The 25,648-nt window shown below is 44.9% G+C and overlaps 1 protein-coding gene across 1 annotated transcript in view; it reads left to right on the forward strand.

The window, feature by feature from the left end:
* Positions 1–25,648, forward strand: part of LOC137133296 (titin-like) — a 199,909-nt gene that overhangs the window by 150,377 nt on the left and 23,884 nt on the right. The window contains exons 204-219 of the mRNA XM_067516776.1: positions 38–235; positions 341–637; positions 744–1,331; positions 1,522–1,824; positions 1,909–19,002; positions 19,097–19,393; positions 19,566–20,153; positions 20,261–20,563; positions 20,654–20,950; positions 21,199–21,486; positions 21,583–21,882; positions 22,099–22,250; positions 22,353–22,503; positions 22,615–22,914; positions 23,230–24,996; positions 25,305–25,598. Coding sequence (XP_067372877.1) covers positions 38–235; positions 341–637; positions 744–1,331; positions 1,522–1,824; positions 1,909–19,002; positions 19,097–19,393; positions 19,566–20,153; positions 20,261–20,563; positions 20,654–20,950; positions 21,199–21,486; positions 21,583–21,882; positions 22,099–22,250; positions 22,353–22,503; positions 22,615–22,914; positions 23,230–24,996; positions 25,305–25,598 — 23,217 coding nt within the window. The remainder of the gene's footprint in view (positions 1–37; positions 236–340; positions 638–743; positions 1,332–1,521; positions 1,825–1,908; positions 19,003–19,096; positions 19,394–19,565; positions 20,154–20,260; positions 20,564–20,653; positions 20,951–21,198; positions 21,487–21,582; positions 21,883–22,098; positions 22,251–22,352; positions 22,504–22,614; positions 22,915–23,229; positions 24,997–25,304; positions 25,599–25,648) is intronic.

Below are 25,648 nucleotides of genomic sequence, written 5' to 3' on the forward strand. Positions count from 1 at the left end.
AATCACCATGACTGCGTAATTTTGTTGTTTCTTCAAGGATATCATGTAGAGTTTAAGGAGAAGAACAGTCTGATGTGGAAACGGGCTACTAAGACTCCTCTAAGAGTGAAGGAATGCAGAGTTACTGGCCTAATAGAGGGACTAGAGTACGAGTTTAGGGTGATGGCAATGAACACGGCCGGTCTAGGAAAGGCAAGCAAAGTCACTGAAGCTGTGGTCGCCCTGGATCCTATTGGTAAGTTCATATTTTTTTTTCATATGTGGAGACAAATTCTTCTTTCTTCTTTATTACAATGCTAAATATTTTTCTGTAATTTTTATTGTCAATTTGTTCTCTTAGATCCTCCTGGCAAACCAGAAGTGATAAGTGTCACCAGGAGCACGGTCACTCTGATTTGGACTGCTCCCAAATATGATGGTGGCTACAAGCTGACTGGTTACATAATAGAGAAACTAGAAGCTGGTGGCAAGGCCTGGATGAAAGCTAATCATGTTAATATTCACGTCTGTGCTTTCACTGTCACTGACCTGACAGAGGGATCTCAGTATCAGTTCAGGATTAGAGCCAGGAATGCTGCTGGGGCTATTAGTGTTCATTCAGAGGCTACTGAGCTTCTGACCTGCAAGGATGAGTATGGTAAGCTGAATAGTGAATTTATTTTGATAGTTTGGGTTGCAAATTTGAATGTATGAAGACTGCAAACTAAGCTCTGAAATACAACGTTCTTCTGTCCTCTTTGCAGAGCCCCCGAGCATCACTATTGACCCAGACATGAAGGATGGTTTAACAGTCAGGGCAGGAGACACCATTGTGGTCTCAGCCTCCAAGATTTTGGGAAAACCTCCCCCTACCGCTGTCTGGTCCAAAGGAGGCCAAGAATTAAAGAATTCAGAAGTCATCTCCGTCACCAGTACCCCCACCTCCTCAACTCTGGCTATTAAGTATGTAAGTCGGAAGAACGCAGGAGAGTACACCATCACAGCCAGCAACCCCTTTGGCATAAAGGAAGAACATGTAAAGGTGAAGGTCCTCGATGTGCCTGGACCCCCAGGCCCTATTGAAGCCAGTAATGTTTCAGCTGAGAAGTGTACTCTTACCTGGCTCCCTCCAGAGGAGGATGGAGGTTGTTCCATCAAGTCCTACATCCTTGAGAAGAGAGAGACCAGCCGTCTGCAGTGGACCAAGCTAGCTGAAAACATTATGGACTGCAGATATGTAGCCAGCAAACTGATAAAGGGCAATGAGTACATTTTTAGAGTGTCTGCTATAAACCAGTATGGCACTGGAGACTCAAGCCAGTCTGGTCCAGTCAAAATGGTAGACAGTTTCGGTAAGTATATATGGTTTCTAGTAATTTGTATTTAATTTTCTTTTATTATTTATTATTTATTTGTTTTTATTTTTGTATATTTGTATATAAAATCAGAATGCATGTTTAGAACGGTTATAGTTACCTTTTTTACTAAATAAAATCCAAAGCTAAGAGTTCGGTGTTTAATTTTCATATTTTGCTTCCCTAGGCCCACCAGGCCCACCCTCAATCCCACAAATTGATACTGTCAGTAGGAATGCTGTCACCATTTCATGGAAGAGACCAACACAGGACGGTGGAAGTGACATCGGAGGATATTGTGTAGAGAGAAAAGAAAAGAGAGGAATGAGATGGGTGAGAGCCAGTAAGAGGACAATTCCTGACCTTCGCTTCAAGGTGCAAGGCCTAAGTGAGGGAGTAGAATATGAGTTTCGAGTCACTGCTGAGAACAAGGCTGGATTTGGGGAGCCAAGTGAACCATCACGCCCTGTGATGACCAAGGATATTGTGTGTAAGTATTTTATACCAATAAAGTTGTAAATGTGGCAAAGTCATGCTTGTTACCCATACACCTGTATTTTTGTTTGTTTATTAGATCGACCTGGTCCTCCATCCAACCCCAGAATTATAGACACAACAAAAACAACAGCAACCTTTGCCTGGGGCCGGCCCCACTATGATGGTGGTCTTGATGTAGAGGGCTATATTGTTGAGTACAAAAAGGAGGGGCAAGATGACTGGGAGGCAGAGATGCAGTTCCCATTGAAAGCTAATGAATATGTTATTAGTAAACTTCAAAAAGGAGGCAAATACCACTTCAGAGTCAGTGCTGTAAATGCTGAGGGAGTTGGTGAACCTGCAGAGGTTGAGAAGGTGACTGAACTGGTTGACCAAGAGTCACTGCCGGACTTTGAGCTGGATGCTGAACTTAGGAGAACCCTGGTGGTCAGATGCCGTGCTTCAATCCGTATGTTTGTTCCCATCAGGGGTCGTCCTGTTCCTGAAGTAACATGGAGCAAAGATGACACCAACCTGAAAACACGTGCACACATAGACACCACAGAGTCCTACACTCTACTGGTTATTCCTGATTGCACAAGGTACGATGCTGGAAAGTATCACCTCTCTCTGGAGAATGTTGCTGGAAAGAAAACTGGCTTTATTAATGTTAGAGTTCTGGACACACCAGGACCGCCAGTCAATCTCAGACCTAGAGAGATCACTAGGAACAGCATCACTCTCCAATGGGAAATACCCATAATTGATGGAGGTTCTAAGATTCATAACTACATTATTGAAAAGAGAGCAGCGACCAAGAAAGCCTACACTGTGCTTAGCACTACATGGCAGAAGTGTTCCTTCAAATTTTCAGAACTTGAAGAGGGTGCTTATTACTACTTCCGTGTTTCAGCTGAAAATGACCTGGGTGTAGGTGAACCTGCTGAAACCCTTGAGCCAATTAGGGTGTCTGAGGCTCCTTCTGCACCAGAGAACTTGTATGTCACAGATGTCACAGCTGATAGTGCCAGTCTTGCATGGCCAAAGCCTCTGCATGATGGTGGAAGCTTGATTACTGGATATGTCATTGAGGCCCAGAGGAAGGACACTGACCAGTGGGTCCATGTGGCAACTATCAAGGCTCTGGATTACACAGTCACTGATCTGATCGAGGGTGCAGAGTACACATTCAGAATAATTGCTGTGAATGGATCAGGCAGAAGTGACCCCCGTGAGAGCAGACCTGCTATTATTAAAGAGCAAACCTCTGCTCCTTTGTTTGACCTACGTGGAGTACACCAGAAGACTGTCATTGCAAAGGCAGGTGACCGTGTCAAGGTGGAGATTCCAGTGCTTGGCAAGCCCAGACCGGTGGTTTCCTGGAAAAAGAGAGACACAGTGCTTAGGGAAACACAAAGAATCAACACTGAAACAACACCAACATCAACTATACTGAACATAAATGAGATCAAGAGGACTGATGAAGGGCAGTATTCCATGACTGGAAAGAATATGCTGGGTACAGTAACAGAGACAATTACAGTACTAGTGCACGATGTTCCAGGTGCCCCTACTGGTCCCATTAAGCTGGATGAGGTCTCATGCGATTATGTTCTTTTGTCCTGGGAGGCACCAGAGAATGATGGAGGTGTTCCTATTAACAACTACATCGTTGAGATGCGAGAGACTACTGGCACTTCATGGGTAGAGTTGGCAGCAACAGTGATCCGCACCACATTCAAGGCTGCACGACTTAACACTGGAACGCAATATCAATTCCGAGTCAAGGCACAAAACAGATATGGCATTGGACCATTTATTATCTCTGATCCAGTGGTGGCTGCCTATCCATTTGATGTGCCAGGCCAGCCTGGAGCTCCTGTTGTAACATCTTTTAGTAAAGATGCTATGACACTGAGTTGGAATGAACCAGCCTCTGATGGAGGCAGTGCTATCCTGGGCTATCATGTAGACAGAAAAGAACCAAACAGCATTCTGTGGCAGAGGATCAGCAAAGCACTTGTTGTGGGAAATATCTTTAAATCAACAGGCCTTGTTGATGGTATTGCATATGATTACCGTGTGACTGCTGAAAACTTGGCAGGTCTCAGCAAACCAAGCAAATCTTCTGAACCTGCATATGCTTTGGACCCAGTCGACCCACCAGGAAGGCCTGTTGCTCTGAATATCACGAGACATGAGGTGACATTGTCATGGAAAAAACCAGAGGGAGATGGTGGATTTTCCATCACAGGATACACAGTTGAAAAACGAGAGATGCCCAGTGAGCGCTGGCTCAAAGCCAACTTCAACAACATCCTAGAAACCATCTACACAGTCAGTGGTTTGAAAGAAGATGCAACTTATGAATTCCGTGTATTAGCTAGGAATTCAGCTGGTGCCGTTAGTGCTCCATCCCAGCCATCAGAGGCAATCACATGCAGAGATGACCTTGAAGAACCCAAGCTTGATGTTGATGCATTGTATAGCAGCCCAGTTGTTGTCATGGCAGGAGAGGTATTCAAGCTGGAGGCCAGTGTGACTGGCAGGCCAATCCCATCTCTAGTATGGGCCAAGGAAGGGAAGGAGCTTGAGGATACTGCCAAGCTAGAGATAAAGACATCTGACTTTTACACAACTTTAATAAACAAAGATTCTCTTAGAAGAGATGGCGGCACATTTACTCTGACTGCCAGTAATCCAGGTGGCTTTGCCAAGTTTACATTTAATGTAAAGGTGCTTGACAGACCTGGACCTCCAGACTCCCTTACAGTTACTGATGTGACCGCTGAGAAATGCGTTCTGAATTGGCTGCATCCAAAACATGATGGTGGTTCCAAGATTGAGTACTTTATTATTCAGAGACGGGAGACCAGTAGGTTGGCTTGGACAAATGTGGCCACAGATCTTCAGGCAAACAGGTTCAAGGTCACCAAGCTTCTGCAGGGCAATGAGTACATCTTCCGAGTCATGGCTGTTAACAAATATGGTGTAGGTGAACCTGTGGAATCTGAACCTGTCATCTGTGCTAACCCCTATGTCCCCAGTGACCCACCACAGCAGCCAGAAGTGACCATAATTACCAAGGACTCCATGGTTGTGTGCTGGGAGCACCCCGAACATGATGGAGGCAGCAGAATAAACAACTACATAATAGAGAGACGAGATAAGACTGGCCTTCGTTGGGTGAAGTGCAACAAGAGAACTATAACTGACCTTCGATTCAAGGTTTCTGGCCTCACACCTGGCCATGAGTATGAATTCCGCATTTTTGCTGAGAACAATGCTGGTCTAAGCCAGCCCAGTCCTTGTAGTCCATTCTACAAAGCCATAGATACAATCTTCCAGCCTGGACCCCCAGGAAACCCCAGGGTGCTGGACACAACAAAGTCTTCTATCACTGTTGCCTGGAACAAGCCTGTCTATGATGGTGGATCTGAAGTTACTGGTTACATTGTGGAGACTTGCCTTCCTGATGAGGATGAGTGGACAATCCACACTCCCAAGAAGGGATGGACAGCCACTTCCTTTACAATAACCAACTTGAAGGAAAACCAAGAATATAAAATTAACATCTGTGCCACTAATTGTGAAGGAGTCGGAGAACCTGCTGCTGTTCCTGGAACTCCCAAAGCTGAAGACAGACTGCTTCCTCCAGAAATCGAACTTGGGGCAGACTTGCGTAAAGTAGTCTGCATAAGAGCCTGCAGCACACTTAGACTATTTGTTCCTATAAAGGGCAGGCCAGTACCCGAAGTAAAATGGTCAAGAGAGCATGGTGAATCCCTGGACAAAGCTAACATTGAAATCACTTCATCGTTTACCACTCTTCAGGTACACAATGTAGACAGGTTTGATGCAGGTAAATATATTGTGACAGTAGAGAATACTTCAGGAAGCAAGACAGCCTTTGTTAATGTCAGAGTATTAGACACTCCTGGAGCACCTCAGAATCTGATTGTCAAGGAAGTCACTAAAGATTCAGTTTCTCTTGTTTGGGATGCACCTCTTCTTGATGGTGGCTCCAGAGTCCGCAGTTACATTGTGGAGAAGCGTGAGTCCACCAGAAAAGCCTATTCCACTGTCTGTGCCAGCTGCCATAAGTCAAGTTGGAAAGTTAGAGACCTTGAGGAAGGAAAGATGTACTTCTTTAGGGTACTAGGTGAAAATGAATATGGCATTGGCCTCCCAGTGGAGACTGTTGAACCAATTAAGGTGTCAGAGAGGCCTCTACCGCCAGGCAAAGTGTCCCTCCATGAAGTCACCGGCACCACTGTCACACTAACTTGGGAAAAGCCTGATCACGATGGTGGTAGTAGAATCACAGGCTATATTGTTGAGATGCAAAGTAAAGGTAGTGAAAAGTGGACCCAGGTTATGGTGGTAAAGACCAATGAGGCTCTTGTAACTGGTCTTACACAGGGAGAAGAGTATATGTTCCGTATCTCAGCCACCAATGAAAAAGGTGTAAGTGACCCACGTCTTCTCAGTGTTCCAGTAGTAGCAAAAGACCTTGTGATCTCACCAGTCTTCAAACTGCTTTTTAGCACATTTAGTGTGTTAGCAGGAGATGATCTAAAGTTAGATGTGCCATATGCCGCCTGCCCTAAAGCTACAGCAACTTGGCTCAAAGATGGTGCTGTTCTTAAGGAAACAACAAGGGTTAATGCTGAAGTCAATGACAAAAATCTTCTACTGGTCATTAAGGAGGCTTGCAGAGATGATGTGGGGACATACACTATAAAACTGACCAACACTGCTGGAGAGGCATCTACAGACATCAGTGTTGTTGTTCTAGATAAGCCTGGTCCTCCAACTGGCCCAATTAAGCTAGATGAGGTCACGGCTGACAGCGTGATCCTGTCTTGGAATCCACCAGAGTATGATGGCGGTTGCGCAATCAACAATTACATTGTTGAGAAAAGAGACACATCTACCACTAACTGGCAAATTGTGTCAGCTACAGTTGCAAGAACAACTATCAAGGCGGTGCGTCTGAAAACGGGATCGGAATACCAGTTCAGGATTGCTGCAGAGAATAGATACGGCAAGTCCATAGCTCTACTGTCTGATGCTCTTGTTGCTCAGTATCCATTTGAATTGCCTAGCCCACCACGGTCTGTTGTGGTTCAGTCAGCCACCAAGGAAAGCATGGTGATTGTTTGGGAGAAACCAGGCAATGATGGTGGAAGCAAAATTCTGGGCTACCACTTAGAGCTCAAAGAGAGAAACAGTATACTGTGGGTGAAACAGAATAAACAATTAATTCCAGATACCAGATTTAAGGTTGTTGGTCTTGAAGAGGGTATTGAATATGAATTCAGAGTCTATGCTGAGAACATTGTTGGCCTCAGCAAAGCCAGCAAACTTAGTGAAATGCAAGTAGCCAGAGATCCTTGTGAAAGACCGGGAAAACCAGAGGCTATGATTGTGACAAGACACCAGGTGGCACTTAGATGGACCAAACCAGAGTTTGATGGTGGCATAAAGATCACAGGCTATGTGGTTGAGAAGAAGGAGGGTGCTGGCCGCTGGATGAAAGCCAGTTTCACTAACATAATCAAGACTGAATTTGTTGTCACAGGACTTACAGAAGATCAGATTTATGAGTTCCGTGTCATTGCCAGGAATGCAGCAGGTGTCCTCAGTCAGCCCTCTGATTCTACTGGACCCATCACTGCCAAGGATGAGGTAGACCCACCCAAGATTGACTTAGAAGCTAAATACTCCCAGGCTGTGGTGGTTAATGCAGGAGAGACATTCAGGCTTGAGGCTGCTATCTTTGGTAAGCCTGTGCCAATAGTACATTGGCTAAAGGAAGGCCAAGAAATTACTGAAGCAGCTCGGTTAGAGATAAAGAACACAGAATTTACAGCTTGTCTAGTTGTAAAGGAAGCTGTTCGGGTAGATGGGGGTCAGTACACTTTGCTGGTAAAGAATGTTGGAGGAGAGAAATCTGTTAACATTAGTGTCAAGGTCCTTGACAGACCAGGTCCACCTGATGGCCCTATTTCCATCTACGGGATTACCAGTGAGAAATGCTCCATTGCCTGGAAACCTCCCCTGCAAGATGGAGGTAGTGAGGTTTCCCATTACATTGTTGAGAAGAGGGAAACCAGCAGACTGGTTTGGACTGTAGTTGAACCGAAAGTTCAGACACTGAACCTTAAGATCACAAATTTGCTTCCTGGTAATGAGTACATCTTCAGAGTGATTCCAGTTAACAAATATGGAGTTGGTGAGCCTCTGGAATCTGATCCTATGATTGCCAAAAATCAATTTGTCACTCCTAACCCACCAAAAGAAATAGAGGTCGCCACAGTTACCAAAGACTCCATGGTGGTTACCTGGGAGAGACCGATTAATGATGGTGGCAGCCCTATCCAGGGATACATTGTTGAAAAACGAGACAAAGATGGAGTGAGATGGACCAGGTGCAACAAGCGGACAGTGAGTGAATTGCGCTTCAGAGTGACAGGCCTCCTAGAAAACCATAGTTATGAATTTAGAGTTGCTGCTGAGAATGCTGCAGGTGTTGGCTTACCCAGTGCACCATCAGTCTACTACAAAGCACTGGATCCTATCTTCAAACCAGGCCCACCAAACAACCCCAAAGTGATGGACACATCTAGGTCCACTGTTACTCTGACATGGAGCAAACCCATCTATGATGGGGGTTGTGAGATTCAGGCTTACATTGTTGAGGCCTGCAATGGTGCATCTGATGAGTGGTTTATGTGCACTCCTACAACTGGAATTGCTGATACTAAGTTCACAGTCAAAAAGCTTCTGGAGAAGCATGAGTACAAATTCAGAGTGTGTGCCATCAACAAAGCCGGTGTTGGTGAGCATGCTGATGTACCAGGAAAAATTCTTCTAGAGGAAAAGCTTGAGGCTCCTGATCTTGAGCTGGATCCGGATATGAGAAAGATGATCAATATTAGGGCAGCAAGTACTCTCAGATTATTTGTTCCTGTGAGAGGTCGTCCAGCTCCTGAGGTGAAATGGGGCAAAGCTGAGGGTGATATAAAGGAGACTGCCCAGATTGACACTACAGGCAGCTATGCATCACTTGTCATTGAGAATGTTGACAGATTTGACAGTGGCAAATATACGCTGACTGCAGAGAATGTCAGCGGAGTAAAGTCAGTCTTCATCAGTGTCAGAGTCTTAGACTCACCTAGTCCACCAACTAAATTCATGGTGAAAGAGATTACCAAGAATTCTGTCACTCTCACATGGGAACCCCCACTTTTGGATGGTGGTTCAAAGATTAAACACTACATTGTTGAGAAGCGTGAAAGCACCAGGAAAGTTTACTCTCCGATCACAACTTGCAATAAGATGTCATGTAAAGTAGAGCCTCTTCCAGAAGGTGCAATCTTGTTTTTCAGAGTCCTTGCTGAGAATGAATATGGTCTGGGTCTCCCTGCTAAAACTATAGAACCAATTAAGATATCTGAGAAGCCTCAGCCACCTGGTAAAGTTAGTGTTCTTGACATTACTCGTAGCACTGTAACTCTCACTTGGGAGAAGCCTGAACATGATGGGGGCAGTAGGATCAGTCACTATGAAGTTGAATTGGCACCTAAGGATGGTGAAGCCTGGTCTGTGTGTGCAAGTGTGAAAGGTTTGGAGACTGTAGTAACAAACCTTCTCAAGGGAGAAGAATATCAGTTCAGAGTTGTTGCTGTCAATGACAAGGGCAAAAGTGACCCCAGACAACTGGCTCAGTCAGTTGTAGCAAAGGACCTTGTAATCGAGCCTACTGTTAGACCCAAAGTGAGCACATTCAGTGTCCAGGTGGGATATGACCTCAAAATAGAAGTCCCAGTTGCTGGACATCCAAAGCCAGTTATTACATGGACCAAGGACGGAGGTCCCCTTAAGCAGACTACTAGAGTAAATGTCACTGACACAGCACATCACACTATTCTAACCATAAAAGATGCCACCAAAGAGGACGGGGGTATGTACAACATCAATGTCTCCAATAACCTGGGCTCCAAGGATGCCACTATTGAGGTAATCACATTTGACAAACCAGGCCCACCAACAGGCCCTGTCAAGTTTGAAGACATGAGTGCTGAGAGTGTCACTCTTACCTGGGAACCTCCTACATACACTGGTGGCTGCCCAGTTTCCAATTATGTAGTAGAGAAGAGAGACACAACTACAACCAGTTGGGTGGTTGTATCTGCCACTATAGCCAGAACCACTCTAAAAGTTACCAATCTGAAGACAGGTGCTGAATACCAGTTCAGAATCTATGCTGAGAATAGATATGGAAAGAGTTATGCAATAGATTCAGAGCCTGTTGTGGCACAGTATCCTTTCCAAGAGCCTGGCCCACCAGGAACACCATTTGTGTCTTCATACACCAAAGACTATATGTTTGTTGAATGGCACAGACCCCCATCTGATGGAGGCAGTGCTATCTTGGGCTACCATCTTGAGAGAAAAGAGAAAAATAGCATCCTCTGGACCAAGATCAATAAAATGCTGATACAGGACTGCAAGTTCAAATCCACTCCTCTGGAGGAAGGCATTGAGTATGAGTATAGAGTTTATGCTGAAAATATAGTTGGCATTGGAAAATGCAGCAAAGTCTCTGAAGTGTATGTAGCTCGTGACCCATGTGATCCTCCTGGTCATCCTGAGGCTATCATTGTGAAGAGGCACTCGGTGAAGCTTAGGTGGACCCCTCCACAGTACAACGGTGGAAGCTTAATTACTGGGTATGTGGTGGAGAAACGTGACCTCCCTGAAGGAAAGTGGATGAAGGCTAGCTTTACAAACATCACCGAACATGAGTTCACAGTTACCGGGTTGACAGAGGAAAGCAAATATGACTTCAGAGTCATTGCAAAAAATGCAGCTGGTGCTTTTAGCAAGCCCTCTGAAAGCACAGGCCCCATTACAGCCAAAGACGAAGTTGAGCCACCAAAATGTGAGACAGATCCTATGTACAACCAGACTCTTGTTATAAATGCTGGAGAGATTTTCAGTCTGGAGGCCAGTGTGGATGGGAAGCCCATTCCCACAGTTCAGTGGTTCAAGGGAGATGTTGAGGTTGAAAACTCATCAAGAGCTGAAATTAAAAACACAGATTTTAAGGCTTTGCTTGTTGTAAAGGATGCAATCAGAGTGGATGGTGGGCAGTACACTCTGGTTCTGACTAATGTGGCTGGATCCAAGACTGTTCCATTTAGCGTGAAGGTACTGGACAGGCCAGGCCCCCCGGTGGGACCTTTTACTGTTAGCAATGTCACAGAGGAGAAGTGTTCACTATCATGGCTGCCACCCAGACATGATGGAGGTGCTGGCATTTCTCATTACGTCATTCAGAAGCGAGAAACCAGCCGCCTGGCATGGACTGTGGTCTCCAGTGACTGTGGAGCTACTATGTTCAAGGTTACCAAACTCCTGAAGGGCAATGAGTACATCTTCAGAGTCATGGCTGTCAACAAATATGGTGTGGGTGAGCCTCTTGAGTCAGCACCAGTTACCATGAGAAATCCATTTGTCCCTCCTGGCTCACCTCGTGATCTTGAGATTACAAACATTACGAGGGAGTCCATGACTGTCTGTTGGAACCGCCCTGACACAACAGGAGGAAGTGAGATTGTTAATTACATTGTTGAGAAAAGAGATAGAGCTGGACTGAGGTGGACCAAGTGCAACAAACGCAGACTGACAGATTTGCGATTTAGAGTAACAGGACTAACTGAGGACCATGAATATGAGTTTAGGGTATCTGCTGAGAATGCAGCTGGTGTGGGTCTGGCAAGCCCCCCTACATCCTATGTAAAGGCCTGTGACCCTACCTTTGAACCAGGCTGCCCTACCCATGCCCATGTGATTGACACAACTAAAGACTCAGTCAGTCTGGCCTGGCACAAGCCTATTTTTGATGGTGGTTGTGAGATTCAAGGGTATGCAGTGGAAATTACTAAGGCTGATGAGGAAGAATGGACCATATGCACCCCACCCTCTGGAGTTGATGCTACCAGGTTTACCATCACTAAGTTGATAGAGCACCAGGAATACAAGGTGCGCATCTGTGCCATCAATAAGCTGGGTGTTGGCGAGCCCACAGAGATCCAGGGTATTGTGAAACCTATAGACAAGATTGATCCTCCAGAGATGATTCTGGATGCTGAGCTTAGGAAGGGAATAGTTGTGCGTGCAGGAGGCTCAATGAGAATCTGCATTCCATTTAAGGGCCGACCTACTCCAGAGATCAGCTGGGCCAAGGAAGATGGAGAACTTCCCAGTAAAGTTCAGATAGATACTGGAGAAGATTTCACACAGCTCTCAATTGACATCTGTGACAAATATGATGCTGGAAAGTATATCCTTAACTTGGAAAATAGTGCTGGCAAAAAAACAGCCTTTGTTTCAGTAAAAGTGTTGGACACTCCGGGGGCTCCTCTCAACCTAACAGTAAAAGATATTAAGAGGGAAAGTGTCACTCTCAACTGGGAGCCTCCTCTTATTGATGGTGGTACAAGAATTAAGAATTATCTGGTTGAAAAGCGTGAGTCCATCAGGAATGTTTACTCTAATGTGGAGAACAAATGCACAAAGACAAGCTACCGTGTCACTGGTCTCACGGAGGGAACTATTTACTATTTCAGAGTCTTAGCTGAAAATGAGTTTGGCGTAGGACAAGCAGCTGAGACAGAAGAGTCAGTTAGGACTTCTGAACCTCCTCTGTCTGTTGGCAAGGTTACTTTGACTGAAGTCACAAAAACCTCAGCCTCACTCACCTGGGAGAAGCCAGACCATGATGGAGGCAGCAGGATCCTAGGCTACTATATTGAGATGCAACCTGTGGGCTCAGAGGAATGGGTGGTTGCTGCTACAACCAAAACTTGTGAGGGTACTGTTACAGGTCTCAGTGCAGGACATGAGTATTTGTTTAGAGTGGCAGCTTTTAATGAGAAGGGCAAGAGTGACCCCAGGGCTTTGGCTGCACCAGTCACTGCTAAAGATGTAACTATTGAGCCCAGATTCAAGATTACTTACAACACGTACAGCATACAACATGGTGAGGATCTGAAAATTGAGATTCCAGTGATAGGACGCCCTGTTCCAAAGATTGAATGGAAGAAAGATGGACAAGCTCTTAAGGAAACAACTAGATTAAATGTTTCTAGAACACCATCATCTACTAAGCTGTGCATCAAGGATGCAAACAAGGAGGATTCTGGAAAATACAGTGTTACAGCCACGAGCAGTGTTGGAACAAGTACAGAGGAGATTACTGTTATTATTCTTGATAAGCCTGGCTCTCCCACTGGCCCTATAAAGATTGAAGAGGTGAGCTCTACTTATGTCACTCTCTCATGGGAGCCACCAGAGTACACTGGAGGTTGTCAGATCAACAACTACATTGTAGAAAAGAGAGACACCACTACAACAGCTTGGCAGATTGTGTCTGCTACTATTGCCAGGACAACCATTAAAGTGACCAATTTAAAGACTGGAGTTGAGTATCAGTTCAGAGTGTCTGCTGAGAATAGGTATGGGAAGAGCTCTGCCATTGTCTCTCCCACTGTAGTTGCACAATATCCATTCAGTGAACCTGCTGCCCCAGGAACACCAATTATTTCTACTGCAACCAAGGATAACATGGTTGTTGAGTGGAAACCACCCACCAACAATGGAGGCAGCCCTATTTTAGGCTATCATATTGAGAGAAAGGAGAAGAACAGCCTATTGTGGACTAAACTTAACAAGCTTCTCATCCCAGACACACGTTTTAAGACCACAGAACTAGAAGAAGGTATTGAGTATGAATTCAGAGTTTATGCTGAAAACATTGCTGGAGTCAGCCCGGCTAGCAAAGTCTCTGAAAGCACAGTGGCAAGGGACCTCTGTGACCCACCAGGCACCCCTGAGGCTATTGAAATCACCCGAAACCATGTGACACTCCAATGGACCAGGCCTCAGTATGATGGAGGCAGTGCAATTACAGGCTACATGATAGAGAGGAGGAAGCACCCAGATACCCGCTGGATGAAGGCCAGCTTCACCAACATAACTGACACCCAGTTCACACTAACTGGGCTGACTGAGGACTGCGTATATGAGTTTAGAGTACTTGCCAGAAATGCAGCCGGAATTTCTAGCCACCCTTCTCAGAGCACGGGAGAAATTACTGCCAAAGATGAAATTGAGGCTCCAGCAGCCACCATGGAGTCAAAATTCAAGGATCTAACTGTTGTTCATGCTGGTGAGACATTTATCATTGATGCCGACTATACTGGCAAGCCAATGCCCGAAGTCATTTGGTTAAAAGATGGAAAGGAAATTGATAAAACAACACCAAGAATGGAGGTGAGGACCACACTAACTCGTACCATCTTGACAGTCAAGGATTGCATTAGAGTGGATGGTGGTCACTTTGTCCTCAAACTTGTCAATGTGGGTGGAGTCAAGATGATCCCAGTTAATGTTAAAGTTCTGGATAGACCTGGTCCTCCAGATGGCCCACTAGAAGTCAAAGGAGTCACAGCTGAGAAATGTTATCTGCACTGGAACCATCCCTCACATGATGGTGGAGCTGGCATCTCTCATTACATCATCGAAAGGAGAGAGACCAGTCGTTTGTCGTGGACTGTGGTTGAGCCCAAGATCCAAGCCATCAGCTACAAAGTCACAAAACTGTTGCCTGGCAATGAATACATCTTCAGAGTTACTGCTGTAAATAAATACGGTGTTGGTGAGCCTTTGGAATCTGAGCCTGTTATTGCTCGTAACCCCTTCACCATTCCGAGTGCTCCCTCTACTCCAGAGCCCAGCGCTATCACTAAAGACTCTATGGTGCTTACCTGGGAGAGGCCAGAGGACAATGGAGGGGCTGAAATTGAAGGGTATGTTCTAGAAAAACGTGACAAGGATGGCATCAGATGGACTAAGTGCAACAAGAAAAGACTTAATGACCTGAGATTCAGATGCACTGGCCTCACAGAGGGGCACTCTTATGAATTCAGGGTCTCAGCTGAAAATGCTGCTGGTGTGGGTAAACCTAGTGCACCAACTCAATACATTAAGGCCTGTGATGCTAATTATCCACCAGGGCCTCCAAATAACCCAAAAGTCACAGACTATTCAAGCACCACAGTCTCTTTATCTTGGTCCAGACCCATGTATGATGGTGGAGCACAGATTAGTGGATATATTGTTGAAATAAAGGAGGCTGGAGATGATGAATGGATAGTTTGCACACCACCCACTGGTGTTCAGGCTACAAACTACACTGTCAAGAGACTTAAGGAGAATGCTGAGTATAACTTCCGGATCTGTGCAGTTAACTGTGAGGGAGTAGGAGAGCCTGTGGACCTACCTGGGTCTGTGATTGCTGCAGAGAAGCTTGAAGCTCCTGAAATTGAATTAGATGCTGACCTAAGAAAGATGGTCAATGTTCGTGCCAGTGCCACCCTGCGTCTGTTTGTGACAATCAGAGGAAAGCCTGAGCCGGAGGTCAGATGGTCAAAGGCCGATGGCACTCTAAATGAGCGTGCCCAGATTGAAGTCACAAGCTCTTACACAATGCTGGTGATTGAGAATGTTGACAGATTTGACACTGGTAAATATGTACTTACACTTGAGAACCTCAGTAGTTCAAAATCAGCTTTCATCAATGTCAGAGTTCTGGACTCTCCCAGTGCTCCAACCAATTTGGAGGTTAAGGATGTAAAGAGAAATTCTGTCTCCCTCTCGTGGGAACCTCCTCTAATTGATGGTGGCGCAAAGATATCACACTATATTGTAGAGAAGAGAGAACAGAAGAGAATGGCTTTCACCAGTGTTTGTACCAACTGTGTGAGAAACTCTTATATTATTTCTGACCTTCAAGAGGGAGGCCGATACTTTTTCCGTGTGTTGGCTGTGAATGAGCTGGGAGTAGGCCTACCTGTCTCTACAGATCTAGTAAAGGTGTCTGAGGCTCCTTTGCCTCCTGGTAAGGTTGTTGTGGTTGATGTGGATCGTCACAATGTCACCCTTTCCTGGGAGAAACCTGATCATGATGGAGGAAGCAAAATTACAAAGTATATTGTTGAGATGCAACCCCAAGGAGATGACAAATGGACGGTGTGCAGCGAAGTCAAAGCACTAGAAGCTACTATTGAGGGACTCACAACTGGAGAGGAATACTCCTTCAGGGTGATTGCTGTAAATGACAAAGGCAAGAGTGACGCCAAGCCACTGGCTACCCCAGTTATAGTGAAGGATATCACGGTGGAGCCAACCATCAGCCTATTGTTCAACACATGGAGTGTAAAAGCAGGAGATGACCTGAAGATTGATGTCCCCTTCAAAGGAAGGCCACAGCCTGAGGTGTCCTGGAGAAAAGATGGCCATGTGCTTAAGCAGACAACCAGGGTGAATGTTCTTACCTCCAAGACCTCATCCAAGATTGTCATAAAGGATGCAACCAAGGAGGATATAGGAAAGTATGAGATAACTCTTAGTAATTCAGTTGCCACCAAGGTAGCTGAAATCTCTGTTGTAATATTGGACAAACCTGGTCCACCCAGCAGCTTAAAGGTGGATGAGGTGAGTGCTGACTACATCTCTCTGTCTTGGGATCCTCCAACTTATGATGGTGGATGCCAGATAAACAACTATGTTGTGGAAAAGAGGGACACTACTACAACTACATGGCAGATTGTGTCTGCCACAGTAGCCAGAACATCAATTAAGGTGTCTCATCTCACTCAGGGAACAGAGTACCAGTTTCGTATTGCAGCTGAGAACCGTTATGGCAAGAGTCCTGCAATTGACTCTGCTCCAGTTGTTGCACAGTATCCCTTTGAGCCACCTGGTCCTCCAACTAATATTCACGTTGCTCACACCTCCAAGACTAGCATGCTTGTGGTTTGGGGCAGACCTGCAAGTGATGGCGGAAGCCCTGTTATTGGTTATCACATTGAAAGCAAAGACCAAAGCAGCATTTTGTGGACCAAGGTCAACAGGGGTCTATTGACTGAGAACCAGTTTAGGATGACAGGTGTTGAAGAAGGCCTGCTGTATCAGTTCAGAGTCTATGCTGAGAATATTGCTGGCATTGGTTTATGTAGTAAGGCCAGTGACCCAGTGGCAGCCAGAGATCCATGTCCACCTCCACACAACCTCAGAGTCACCAATATCACCAGGAACTCAGTTTCCTTATTCTGGGAGAAGCCAGAGTACGATGGTGGAACAAAAATTACTGGTTATATTGTAGAGCGTAAAGAACTTCCCAATGGTCGTTGGCTGAAATGCAATTTTATCAACTTGCAAGACACATACTTTGATGTCACAGGACTCACAGAAGATCTCCAGTATGATTTCCGTGTCATTGCTAAGAATTCTGTAGAGCAGTTGAGTGCCCCTTCAGAAAGTTCTGGTGCAGTGACTGTTAAGGATGATGTAGACCCTCCTACTATTATTCTGGAAGACAAGTTCAGACAACTTGTTGTTGTTAAGGCTGGGGAAATCTTTAGAATTGATGCTGAAATTACCGGTCGTCCACTCCCTGTAGTCACATGGTCTAAAGATGGAAAGGAGATTGAGGCCAAGGCCAGATGTGAAATCACCTCCACAAACTTCACAACCACCCTGATAGTCAGAGATGCTATCAGGAGGGACTCTGGCCAGTATGTTCTGACCCTTCACAATGTGGCAGGAACCAGATCTGTGGCTATTAACTGTAAGGTTCTGGATAGACCTGGACCTGCTTCAGCACCTTTGGCAGTGTCTGGCCTCACAGCACAGAAATGCACCTTGTCATGGGGACCACCGCAGGAGAATGGTGGCGCTGAAGTCATGCACTACATTGTGGAGAAACGTGAGACAAGTCGCCTTGCCTGGACTCTTGTCTATGGGGACATGAAGGCAACTACCTGTAAAGTGACCAAGCTCCTCAAAGGAAATGAGTACATCTTCAGAGTCAGAGGAGTTAACAAATATGGGGATGGCGAAGCCTTGGAGAGTGAGTCAGTAAAGGCCATGGATCCATTCACTGTGCCTGCATCTCCCACTAATGTCCAGGTCACTTCTGTTACTAGTAATTCAATGACAATCTGTTGGGAAAGACCAGTTACTGATGGTGGCAGTAGTATCTCTGGCTATGTAATTGAAAAGCGGGAGAAAACTGGCCTTCGCTGGTGCCGTGTTAACAAGAAACCTGTTTACGACCTCAGAGTCAAAGCCCCAAATCTTCGTGATGGCTGTGAGTATGAGTACAGAGTGTTTGCAGAGAATACAGCTGGCCTCAGTGCACCTAGCATTCCTTGCCCACTCACGAAGGCCGAAGATCCACAGTTCCTGCCTTCACCCCCTGCTAAGCCTAAGATTGTTGACTCTACCAAGACCACAGCTACCTTGTTATGGAATAAGCCAGTATTTGATGGTGGAGCACCAATTTCTGGTTACAGAATAGAATACAGGAAGACGGATGATGATGAATGGATCATTGGAGTCCATAATACAAAGAATACAGAGTTTACAGTGGTAGGATTGACTCCTGGAGCTGAATATGTGTTTGTTGTCAAATCCATTAACAAGATTGGAGTCAGTGAGCCCAGTCCTGAGTCAGACAAACAGGTCGCCAAAGAAAGAGAGGAGGAACCAGTATTTGACATTACCAATGAAATGAGGAAGACTCTTATTGTGAAGGATGGCAGCTCATTCACTATGACAGTGCCCTTCAGAGGCAAACCCATCCCCAATGTTACCTGGAGTAAACCTGACGTTGACCTCAGAGTCCGTGCTGTTATTGACACAACAGAAACCTTCACCTCCATCACCTTAGAGAAAGCAACTCGTGATGACTCCGGTAAATACACCGTCACCTTGTCCAGTGTAGCTGGAACTGCATCTTTGACTCTCAATGTCAGAGTCCTGGACTCCCCTGGACCTCCTGCACATGTAGAAGTTAGGGAGATCACAAAGACCTCTGCTACTGTGACCTGGGAGACTCCAGAGAATGAGGGTGGAGGTCCAGTCAAGAACTACCTTGTTGATATCCGTGAAGCCAGTAAAAAAGGCTGGACTAGGTTGACTGACACATGCCACAGACTGACATACAGGGTGACAAACCTAGACGAGGGGGGAATCTACTATTTCAGAGTGACAGGCGAGAACGAGTATGGTGTAGGTGTTCCTGCTGAGACCAAACAGGGAGCAAAAATTACAGGTATTGAATTTTAAGTTGGTAACATTAAACTCATTGTTTTATTCAAAAGATAACACCTCAATATTTCAATGACTTTTTTTTCCTTTTTATTCAGAAAAACCAAGTCCAGTACCAAAACTGGGTGTGATTGATGTGACCAAGGAAAGTGTGTCCCTGGCCTGGGCCAAACCAGAACAAGATGGAGGCAGCAGAATTACGGGCTACCTGGTTGAGGCCATGGAGAAAGGACAGGAGAAGTGGGTTAAGTGTGGTGTAACCAAGTCCATCCACTTCACAGTGTCTGGTCTGAGGGAGAACTCTGAGTATTTCTTCAGGGTTAGAGCAGAGAACCTTGCTGGATTCAGTGATGCTAAGGAAACGGTTATCCCTGTAATGGTTAAAGACCAGTTTGGTAAGTTACAACAAGTGTGGTCAGATTAAGCTATACCATTACTGGTAACTAAAATGAAATAAAAACAACTGAGTAAACAAGCATGTGTTATTTGGGCATTTTGCATATAATTAGAAATAACACCACTGAAAATTTACACACACATTTATACAATTATATTTTTATCTTCCAGAATCTCCTGAGATCAACATGAAGGGCTTCCCACATAACACAGTATATGTTAGAGCAGGCTCCACCCTCAAGTTTGAGATCCCATTGACAGGCAGGCCTTTGCCTAAAGTCACAATGTACAAGGATAATGTCCCCCTTAGATCAACAATGAGGTTCAACTTTGAAGTCACCCCTGACAGCATCAAAATCATTTTGCGTGAGAGCTTGGCTGGAGATTCGGGACGCTGTGATATTATTGCTTCCAACTCCAGTGGAACAACCAAGTCCTTTATAAACATTATTGTTTTGGACCGCCCCAGTGCCCCACTTGGACCTGTGGAGTTGTTTGATATCACAGAAGACAGTGTGAGCCTGAAGTGGCTCCCACCAACATACGATGGTGGCAGCGCCATCACAAACTACATCATCCAGAAGAGAGAGACAACCACACCAAACTGGATTGACGTATCTTCTGCTGTGGCCCGCTGCACCATGAAGCTCATGAAACTAACCACTGGCCTAGAATACCAGTTTAGAATCAGGGCCGAGAACAGATATGGAATCAGTGAGCACATTGATTCACCACCTGTCACTGTCAGCCTTCCTTACAGTAAGTAACATTTGTTTGGTTTCTTTATTTCATCAATACAGTTTTTTTTTTTTAAACTTTTTTATGATGAACATGTAAATCATTCATCACTACCTCTTAACCACCAGCTATACCTGATCCACCATCGACTCCCGAGGTCACTGCTGTATCTAGGGAAAGCATTACTGTAGCTTGGAAGGAGCCAAAGTCAGATGGTGGCAGCCATGTGTTTGGCTACCATCTCCAGATGAAAGACCGCAACAGCATTCTTTGGCAGAGAGTGAACAAAATGGTTATCCGAGCTACTCACTTCAAGGTCACCAACATCAATGCTGGACTTATTTATGAGTTCAAAGTAGCAGCAGAGAATGCAGCTGGATTCAGTGCCTTTAGCAACATTTCAGATGCAGTACTTGCTATAGATGCCTGTGGTAAGTGTAATCTTTTCTATAAAAGTCAAGGAAATCTGCTTTTACTGCCATTGTTGTCTTATAACAAGTTCCTGTTATCTCTTTCTGAAGAGCCACCAATCAATTTGCGCATCTCTGACATCACCAAAAACTCTATTAGCCTGGCCTGGGAGAAACCCAACTATGATGGTGGGTCACCAATTACTGGCTACTTTATTGAGATAAGAGAGGGTGTTAGCAGCAAGTGGTCCAAAGCAAACCTCACAAATATCAAGGACACACGCTTTGCTGTGACTGGCCTAACCCAGGACAAGACTTATGAGTTCAGAGTCTTGGCCAAGAATGCTGTTGGTTCGATGAGCAATCCATCCATGATTGTTGGGCCAGCCACATGTGTGGATACTTACGGTAGGTCTCTTATGTGTTTCTTGGACATCTTATTTCAAATTGTGGTTTGGCAAAAACTGTAGTAGTATCATTCCCCATGGGAATGAGCATTTTAACATTTTGGAGATTTGGACAATTAAACCAGATATAACACTTATATCTAAATATACACTTTTTATGCTCATCTTTGCTTCTTCTTCCTTCTCTTTTTACATTAAGTTCTATAATTAATTTATAAATATGCCTTTTTTTCTTTGTTTATCATATAGGTGCTCCAGAGATTGAAATACCTCAGGAGTACCTCAGTGAAGTCAAACACCAGGCTGGCTCTGATGTGGAGCTCAAGTTTAATATCACAGCCAAACCTGCTCCTACTATTGAGTGGTTTAAGGATGGGCGAGAGCTTGAGAAATCCACACAGCTGTCTTTCAAACATACATTTGAGTCTACCAGTTTGTTCCTCAAAGATACCTCTCGTCTCAACTCTGGAACCTATGAGGTCAAGGTGAAAAATTCCCTGGGATCTGCATGTGGCATTGTCAGGCTACTCATTCAAGGTATTCAGATATCATTTAGTATTTTTTTTTGCATGAAATGTATTTTATAATCAGTATAAACACTGATGTGCACAAACTTTCTCCTTCACTATCAAGACAAGCCAGGCCCCCCTGCTGGAGAGATTCAGTTCAAAAAAGTGACGGCTGACAAAATCACCATTATGTGGTCTCCACCTGCTGATGAGGGTGGTGCCATGGTAACGCATTACATTGTGGAGAAGAGGGAGACCAGCAGGGTCATGTGGTCCATTGTTTCAGAGAAATTGGTCGATTGCATTATTAATGTGCCCAGACTCATCCAGGGCAACGAGTACATCTTTAGAGTCCGTGGAGTCAACAAGTACGGCATTGGAGACCCACTTCAGTCAGCCCCTGTAATTGCAAAGAATGCATTTGGTAAGCAACCAAAATTAACGGTACCTTAATTCCACACATCTTCTGCTCAGGTCATAGTTATCTGCTTTAAAAAGTAAAAACCGCTATACTTCAATATACTATTTTAAATTATCCACATGAAACAGGCAAAAGAACAGGCAAGAGAACACACACACACACACACACACACACATATATATATATTTAATATAACCTAATTACTTATTTTTGTTCCAGTTCCTCCTACCGAGCCATCCAAGCCTAAAGTGACTATGATTACCAAGTCCACCATGACAGTTATTTGGGAAAGACCAGCAGTGGATGGAGGCAGCGACATTGATGGCTATTACCTGGAGAAGAGAGAGAAGAAGAGTCTGCAGTGGTTCAAGGTTTGTTTGCTTCTCTTTGTTTAGAGATTTTCTTTTTATGTGTTTTAAAGCCAAACTAAAGACTGGTATGTGAAAGCATTGTTATATCCGTTTTGTGTTCAGGTGGTGAAGGGCACCATTAGGGACACCAGGCAAAAAGTAACCAACCTTGTGGAGAACAACGAGTATCAGTACAGAGTTTGTGCTGTTAACAAAGCTGGAGCAGGGAAATACTCTGAACCCTCTGACCTCTTCAAGGCCTTTGACCCCATTGGTATGCTTTTAATTTGCAACATACATCACAATACCAATAATTTCTTAGGGTGTATTTACTGTGTATGTCTTCAAATTGCTCAAAACTTGAATGTCCTTTTGTTTTCCCTAGATCTACCTGGTGAGCCATCTAAGCTGCGAGTGATAGATTCTACAAAGACCTCCATCACCCTTGGCTGGGAAAAGCCCATCTACGATGGTGGTAGTGAAATTACACACTACATTTTGGACCAGATGAGCGCAGAGGACAAAGAATGGGTGACCATCAACCCACAGGTCAAGACTTGCGAGTATGTCGTTCCCCACCTCAAACCTGGAAACTATTACTACTTTAGGGTCTCTGCTGTCAACTGCAAGGGCAAAGGAGAAGACATCAAAATGTACCAGCCTGTGCAAGCCAAAGATATTTTGGGTTTGTATTCATTCTTTGGGATCTTTTCTCTTCCTTTGGCTCTTCCTTTCCAAGAGTCACCACAGCAAATCATCTGCCTCCAACTAACACTGTCCTCTGCATCCTCTTCTCTCACACCAACTAACATCATGTCCTTTCTCACTACATCCATGATTTGGGATAGAGTTCATGAAAACATTAAAGAGTTGTTTTTTTAATTGTTATAGTAAAATAGTATTGTTATAAGTAAATACTGTACTTTCAGATAGCTTATAATTATGTTCTTATACTAAGTTCTGCACTTTTCCCCATTTGTGCTGTACTTCTCTCCAACAGAGGAGGCTGATTTGGACTTGGATGTTCCCATGACCACCCAGTACACAGCAAGGGCTGGCTGTGATGTGGAAGTGTTTATCCCACTGAAGGGACGCCCCACACCCAATGTCACTTGGCGTCGTTGTGACCGCAACATGGCTGGTGACAGCCGCTACACCATAACCAGCACTGAGAAAGCCACTAAACTTCTAATTCCCAAGGTCACCCGCGATGATTGTGGCAAGTATTTGCTTGAGATTGAGAATGGCGTTGGAGAGCCCAAAATTATTACCATTTCCCTTAAGGTTCTGGACAGTCCGTCCTCCTGCCTGAACCTGACGATTAAGAATGTGACAAGAGGAAAGCTGACCCTCAGCTGGGAAGCTCCTCTCATTGATGGTGGTTCCCCTGTCACTAATTACATAGTTGAAAAGAAGGCCTCCACCATGAAAGCTTACCAGCTTATCACTGCTGAGTGTGCCAATACAAGTTACAAGGTATCAGGCCTTGAGGAGGATGTAGCTTATTTCTTCCGTGTATCTGCTGAAAACGAGTATGGTGTGGGTGACACCTACGAGACCACTGTGCCCATCAGAGCCACAGAAACTCCAGGACCTGTTAAAGATCTGGTGATGGTGGACTCCACGAAGAATTCTGTTAATCTAAAGTGGACAAGACCTGACCATGATGGTGGCAGCCATATTACTGAATACATCATTGAGAAGAGAACCAAGGAAGATCTTACCTGGACTTTGGCGGCTACATGCAAGCGCTGCAGCTGTGAAGTGACAGGACTCAAGGAGAATGCTGTCATGGACTTTAGAGTATTTGCAAAGAATGAAAAGGGCACCAGTGACTTCTCTCAAATTAGTTCAATAACAGTGATGGACGTTATCATTCCACCTGAGGCCAACCTCAGTGACTACCCAAATGGAGAGCTTGCTGTTCGTATTGGTCAGAACATCCATATTGAGCTACCCTTCCAGGGGAAACCAAGACCGTCAATTAGCTGGCTGAAGGATAATTTCCCTCTTAAGGAAAGTGACAAGGTTCGTTTCAGGACCACTGACAACAAGACTGCAGTCACGGTCCGAGGAGTCAAGAAGGAGCATGCTGGCCAGTATACCTTGGTTCTGGACAACAGAGACATCAAGAACTACTTCGACATTAACGTGATAACCCTGGCCCCACCCTCAGTTCCTGTTGGTCCTATTCGTTTTGATGAGATTAAAGCTCAGACTATTATCATTTCCTGGGATAAGCCAAAAGATGATGGAGGTAGTGAGATCACTTGCTACAGTGTTGAAAAGCGTGAGACCTCCCAGGCCAACTGGAAGATGGTCTGCTCAAGTGTTGTGAGAACCACCTTTAAGATTCCAAACCTGGTCCAGGGAACTGAATACCAGTTTAGAGTCCGTGCAGAGAACAAGTATGGGGTCAGTGTACCACTCAACTCCTCACATGTTGTCGCCCAGCACCAGTACAAACCTCCAGGACCTCCAGGCAAGCCAGTGGCCTACAATATCACCTGTGATGGTATGACCATCAGGTGGGAGGCCCCAGGCTTTGATGGAGGATCTCCCATTTTGGGCTATCACGTTGAGAAGAAGGATAGGAACAGCCTCTTGTGGCAGAAGGTGAACTCCACCATTATCTCCAACAGGGAGTACAGGATCATTGGTCTCATAGAGGGCCTGGAGTACTCGTTTAGAGTCTATGCTGAGAACAATGCAGGACTCAGCCCTGTTAGTGAACAGAGCAAACATGCACTTGCTAACTCCCCTGTTGGTAAGTAAACATTGAATCTTACATCTTTTGAATAATAGGTTTTAAATTACAAAAGCAGTTCAGCCTTTTTGGTAATTTTCATCTGTTTTACCCAGAATCAAATAAAATATCAACATCAATTTAATCTTTGTTAATTCAGTATACAAGTATGCCTAACATGTATACAACCTGGCATAGGCTGTCATATAGCTGAAACTGCTAGCCTAGCTCCACTGTTATATATAAAATTTTGAGGGTTCTCTTTGGTTATGTTTTAAAATGTAAAAACCAAGCACTTTGAATAAACTGCTTCTGTCTGTTCAAATAAGATCCACCTGGCACCCCTGTCTGCATCGATACAACCAGAGACTCAGTCACCCTTCAGTGGGACATTCCCAAGAGGGATGGTGGCAGCAAAATTGTGGCCTACAGTGTGGAGAGGCGCCAAGGTAGAGGCAAATGGCTGCGGTGCAACTTTACTGATGTCAATGAGACACAATTCACTGTGACAGGCCTGTCTGCTGGAGACAGATTTGAGTTCAGAGTGATTGCCAGAAATGCTGTGGGAACGATCAGTCCACCATCCAACTCCTCTGGATACATCATGACCAAGGACGAGAGCAGTAAGGATTATCCATTTGGAAAACAAAAATTTAAATAATTTCATTTTGCA

Source organism: Channa argus, chromosome 9, assembly GCF_033026475.1.
Source record: "Channa argus isolate prfri chromosome 9, Channa argus male v1.0, whole genome shotgun sequence".
NCBI lineage: Eukaryota > Metazoa > Chordata > Actinopteri > Anabantiformes > Channidae > Channa > Channa argus.